Genomic DNA, 5,152 nt, shown 5'->3' on the forward strand with positions numbered 1-5,152 from the left:
AAAAAAAAAAAAAAAAAAAAGAAAAAAAGAGTTTATTTTCATTAGATCAAGAGAATCACCAATTTGTTTTTTTTTTGACAATGGTCGGCTATAGTGACAAACAATGAATTGTCGTATTGTTTTTTAGCTGCGGTTATTACAAATTTAAAATCGTAAAATTCTGATATATAGTAGGTCATTGTAACATCGAAACGAACAAGAACAACGTTTGGTTAGTATTGATATTATGGCAAATATCAAATGTGAGGTTAAACAGAGTCAATCAAATAGTTTATGACGAATNTTTGGTACAAAACTAGACAGAAAACAATCTCAAACCGGTATGAAACCAATTTATAACCCGAGAAACAAATACAACCCGACCCGACTTCTTCTTCTTCTATTTTAAATCGAGAAGAAGAACTAAGAACCCTAAAATCGAATTTGTAAAGAAAACCTCTCTCGATTTCTCTCAAAATAATGAGCAATGTCTCTGGATCTTCGAGCTCTTCGACAAATGTCCGCGAAAGAGGAAGAATTGTTGGTGTACCTAAGAGATGTTGGTGTGGAGAAGCAATTGTGGCCAAAACTTCCAAATCCGACCATAACCCAAATCGACGATACTTTCGTTGTGTGTATGCAGATAGTAATAAAGTAATGACAATCACGTTTATGGTCTACACTATTACTAACTCGGTTCTAAACGATAATAACAATCAATTGTCTATGGTCTAGCTTATGAATGACAATCACATTTTCAATCACATTAGAAACTGATACACTCTTAATCAAAACATAAAACATATCCAACCACACATACCTTTTGTCGATCAGACACCATAATGTAACCATCCCCATCACCTAATTCCAAGTCAATCTTCAGCCTATTCACAAGCCATGACCAATTATATGTGTTCTCAACTTGAACAACACACCAAGCTATTGGGTAAATAGCATTATTAGCATCTCTCCCTAAAGCAACCAGCAATTGTCCCTTGATCTTTTCTTTCAAGAAACAACCATCAACTCCTATCAGTGGTCTGCATGATTTTTTCCATGTTCTTCTAAGAACATCAAAGCAAACATAGAATCGCTTAAACACATCATGTCCAGCATCGTTCTTCACCGTATCAATCTCTACAACAGAACCTTGATTTGCTTCCAATATCTCAGCCCCACAGTCTCTGAGCCGTTCAAATTGAGTGTCATATTCAAGCTCTATCCATCCCAAAGCCTTTCTCCTAGCAGCTTGACATTGACCCCTAGTAACTGATATCTTCCACTTCTCCATTATTGTCTGTTCCATCTTCAAAGGCATGTAATATTCTGGTTCTTCTCTAATCTTATCAAGAAACAACCTAGCTATGACTGGGACCCTAAACATTTCACACTCTCCATTAGGTACACAAATATGCTTGTTCGTGTAGAGTGTAATCCAAAACATCGAGTCATTTTGAAGAGATGCGGCATACACTTTCCACATACATTTCCCTTTAGCACCAACACACTTAAAAATCGATTCTATCCCTATCATACTTGTATTGCTTCAGGTTACATCCGCTTGCCAGTGCATAGTCGAGAACACACTCTTTAAAAGCAATTCCATTGTAGAAGCTTTGCCTTTTGTACATCGAACCATCACCACGAACGATTCCACACCCCCTTCTCGCAGCACCACTACGATCACGTTCCTCATCCTCATCGTCGCTTTCTAGGTACACGTTATGGCGAATCGATTCCTCCGCATTCGTAAAATCTGTTGCCAACTTGTCTATATGAAATTCATCTTGATCCTCAGCTTCTTCATCGAAATCTACTCCAATAGGCGGAGTAGTAAAGGGAATTAACGCCATCGCAAGCGCCAAGAGAGAAGAATCGGGAAGAAGAAATCACAAAAAAAATCTTAGGGTTCATCGAGAGAGAAAGGAAAAAAATCGATTTGGGGATTTTTGTTTTTTAGGTTAAAATTAGGTTTAGTTATGTAATCGGGTTGTAATCGGTTAGTAATCCGGTTTAATAAGGTTTAATTTGGTTAATAAGATTTGTGGTTGGTTAATCAAAACAGTAAACCGTTTTTAACCAAAACGATGGGATGATAGATGAGAAGTTTAAGTTTGATGGGGAAATAGGCGTATAAGTATGGATTCGGGGGGAAATAGTCGGAGAAGATAAGTCCGAAGGAGAACTAGTAAGAAGGCAAAGATCGATGGGAAACTGGAACGATATGATAGTTCCGAGGGGAAAATAGTACGTTGGTCGTTAATATAGTATATAATGTATATTGTATAGAAAATATATGAGAGTAGTTAATTATTAAATTTTGGTTCTATAATAGAGGAGAGTTTTGCTCCAATGGTTTTCTCTATTTTTTCCTTAAAAAAAGAATATTCCAAATAGATTCTTTTTTTTTTACAATTAACACCTTTTATTTATAAAAATTGCAAACTAACCCATTTTACTTTAAATTTGTAACACTTTCATAAAATTATTATTTTTATTTAAATTAAATATTTATTATTATAAATAGCATTACGTCGTACAAAAGAATGGATTATACAAAAGCGGAATAATCAACAAGCTCCTCCTCCATCTACATCATTTGGTTCGTTTGGACAATATTTTAGCAATATTGGTGGATCCCAAAGTAATTTACCGGATTATTAAGTTATTAGTTTTTTGTATTAAAATAATTATTATGGATTGAATGAAAAATAAATATTATAATTTATAGAAATTATCTTTTCCAAATGGTAGTCTCAATATTTTAGACTAAATATTTAAACTTGAATTTTTATTATTAGTTTTTTAAAATAATTATTTTATTAAATTTGTATTATTAGTTCTTAAAATTTTTATTTTATTTATTTTGGTCATAAATAAAAGAAGTTAAAAATTAAGAAGATTATTTTGCAAATAAAATAGTTTATCTCTATTTATAGAGGAAAAAGTAGAGTTCCTCTAAAAATAGAAGAAAAAATAGCAATAGATGTGAAAATAGAGATTTATTAGACTAAAACTAATTTATAATAGAGTTTACAAGATAAAATAAAAGACACGACAGAAACTCGTCGCACGTGATATGTGGTACAACAGCGCACGTGGAAGGCTTTTTGGTCTGTTTTAATTACTGATTAGATTAATAATCCGAAACAGTGGCCACTAATCATACGGAGAGGTCAAACCATGTGTGGTTATCCAAACTAGTAGTAAAAAGAATTATTATACCTACATCAATTCGAGTTTTTTTTTTTGTTTGATTCACTACTTGAATGTTGTTGCATCAACAGATTTCAAGGTCAAATGTAACTATTTTAATTCCTAAAAATAGAACATAGTTTGACATTCTCGTGTTTCGATTATTATATAAAAATTTAAACGGTTTTGACATTTGTAAGCGTGTTAGCTGTAAGATACTTATTTGTAAAAAACAAAAGACATATTGTTTCAGCCATTAATTAAAGTTGATACGCGGGATTGTTGACTTAATCTTCTTATACCAGAGAAACAAATCTCCTTATAACTCTATAAGTCCTATAGTACAGTAGTACATGTTATGAATCATACACTACAACGTACCACCGTTGATCCAATTTCTTTGGATGCATATCATTTCAGTTTCACTTTCTGTACGAATCTTTTTCGCTGTGTAGTTGGTATTATTTACTTGGTGTGATTGTTGTGGCTACCTAACTATTATTAAGATGAAGATCAAATTATAATATAATTTGATCATAAACCTAAATTAAAAGAACAGAAAATTGCTTATAATTTACTTATGTTTAATCATTTCATAATTCGTACAAGTTAGATGTTCTCGACTAATACAAGGATTTTATGTGACAGTCCCCAAGACTCACAGCCCAAATTTGTTTATCTGCTCTTGTTTAATCTGAAATTAGGTCATAACCTCGGCGGTTAAATAATATTCCATTCGAGAATTGAAAACGTTAAACAATCATTACAGTGTAACGTTTCATCAATTTATTAATGCATCCAAGTAGATGATGATTCATCTAAGAAAAAAAAAAAAAAACGATTTGACTAAAACCATCAAACATTAAAAAAAAAAAAAAAAAAAAAAGAAGCAACAACTCTTGTTTCTGTGATATAAATCAAGAATCGATTAAAAAAAAAAGCCGAATCTGTAACTGTAAGTAAAATAAACAAAGAGCTGAGAATTATTAAAAAAAAAACACACAACTCGTTTTATTTTGATATCTGAAACCTTTTTTGCAAAAGTAGGTTCTGTTCTTACAATGGCGGCGTCGTCGTCGAGGAGTTGCTTCTCTCATCACCACCACCACCTTGGAGTTGGAGGATCTCTTCTCTTCTCATACCAATCCCAAGACCCGAAACAGTCCGAGCCAGATTCCTCTCCATCTCCCCAACTCCCAATCTCATCTGCTCATGACGACGAGCCAGTCTCCCCAACGCGTTTCTAATCCCAAGCCAATCGTCTTCCACATCATCACCATCAGCTGTAATCGTAGCCAGATCCGACAATCTGATCCTCTCTGAACCAACCTTGGTCGCCGTGGGTAGCTCGAACCGGCAAAGCGGACACGAGTTATGATCCGAGAGCCAAGGAACGATGCAGCCAGAGTGATATATATGGCTACACGGCAACCTCCGAGCAGATTCACCGACGACGAAATCATCCTTGCAGACGGCGCAGAGTAAACCGGGATCTGAACCGTCGGTGGAACAGAGCATAGAAGACGAGATCTGAATCGTAGGAATCGAATCGATATCTGAAGATCTCAGCAACGAAGATGAAGAAGATGAAGAGGTAGAAGAAGAAGAGGAAGAGGAAGATCCGGAGTTATCGGAAGCGAGGTGACGGAGGAGACGGTGAAGGTAAGGACTATCGAGGAGGAAATTGTCATCGGAGTTAACAGTTGGATCGACGAAACACCAATCTTCTTCGTCCTCTTCGTCGTCGTCATCGTTATCTCCATCGTCAACTCCTTCTTCTTCGAAATCGCCGATGGTGACGTCAAAGAGATTAGAAGAAGAAGAAGAAGAATCGTGATCCATACGTTCGAGGAAATCGAGACCGCACTGGGGACATAAGAGAGGAGATGAATCGGAATCGGAGTCGGAGGAAGAGAGGAGTGATAGACTCATGTCGCATTCGTGACACCAGTATGTTCGTCGTTCAGGCTCGCCGTGG

General features: G+C 35.4%; 2 protein-coding genes across 2 annotated transcripts; both read right to left on the reverse strand.

The window, feature by feature from the left end:
• On the reverse strand, positions 679–1,832 carry LOC109129426. The gene is made up of 3 exons (XM_019237656.1): positions 1,535–1,832; positions 800–1,470; positions 679–714 (listed from the first exon to the last, which is right to left on the reverse strand). The coding sequence occupies exons 1-3, from the start codon at positions 1,830–1,832 to the stop codon at positions 679–681; spliced, it is 1,005 nt and encodes a 334-aa protein (XP_019093201.1).
• LOC104753243 (E3 ubiquitin-protein ligase RDUF2-like) lies at positions 3,875–5,146 on the reverse strand. The gene has a single exon (XM_010475522.2). It carries the CDS (start codon positions 5,104–5,106, stop codon positions 4,231–4,233), a length of 876 nt encoding a protein of 291 aa, XP_010473824.2. The 5' UTR covers positions 5,107–5,146; the 3' UTR covers positions 3,875–4,230.

This window comes from Camelina sativa, chromosome 16 (assembly GCF_000633955.1).
Source record: "Camelina sativa cultivar DH55 chromosome 16, Cs, whole genome shotgun sequence".
Classification (NCBI taxonomy): Eukaryota; Viridiplantae; Streptophyta; class Magnoliopsida; order Brassicales; family Brassicaceae; genus Camelina; species Camelina sativa.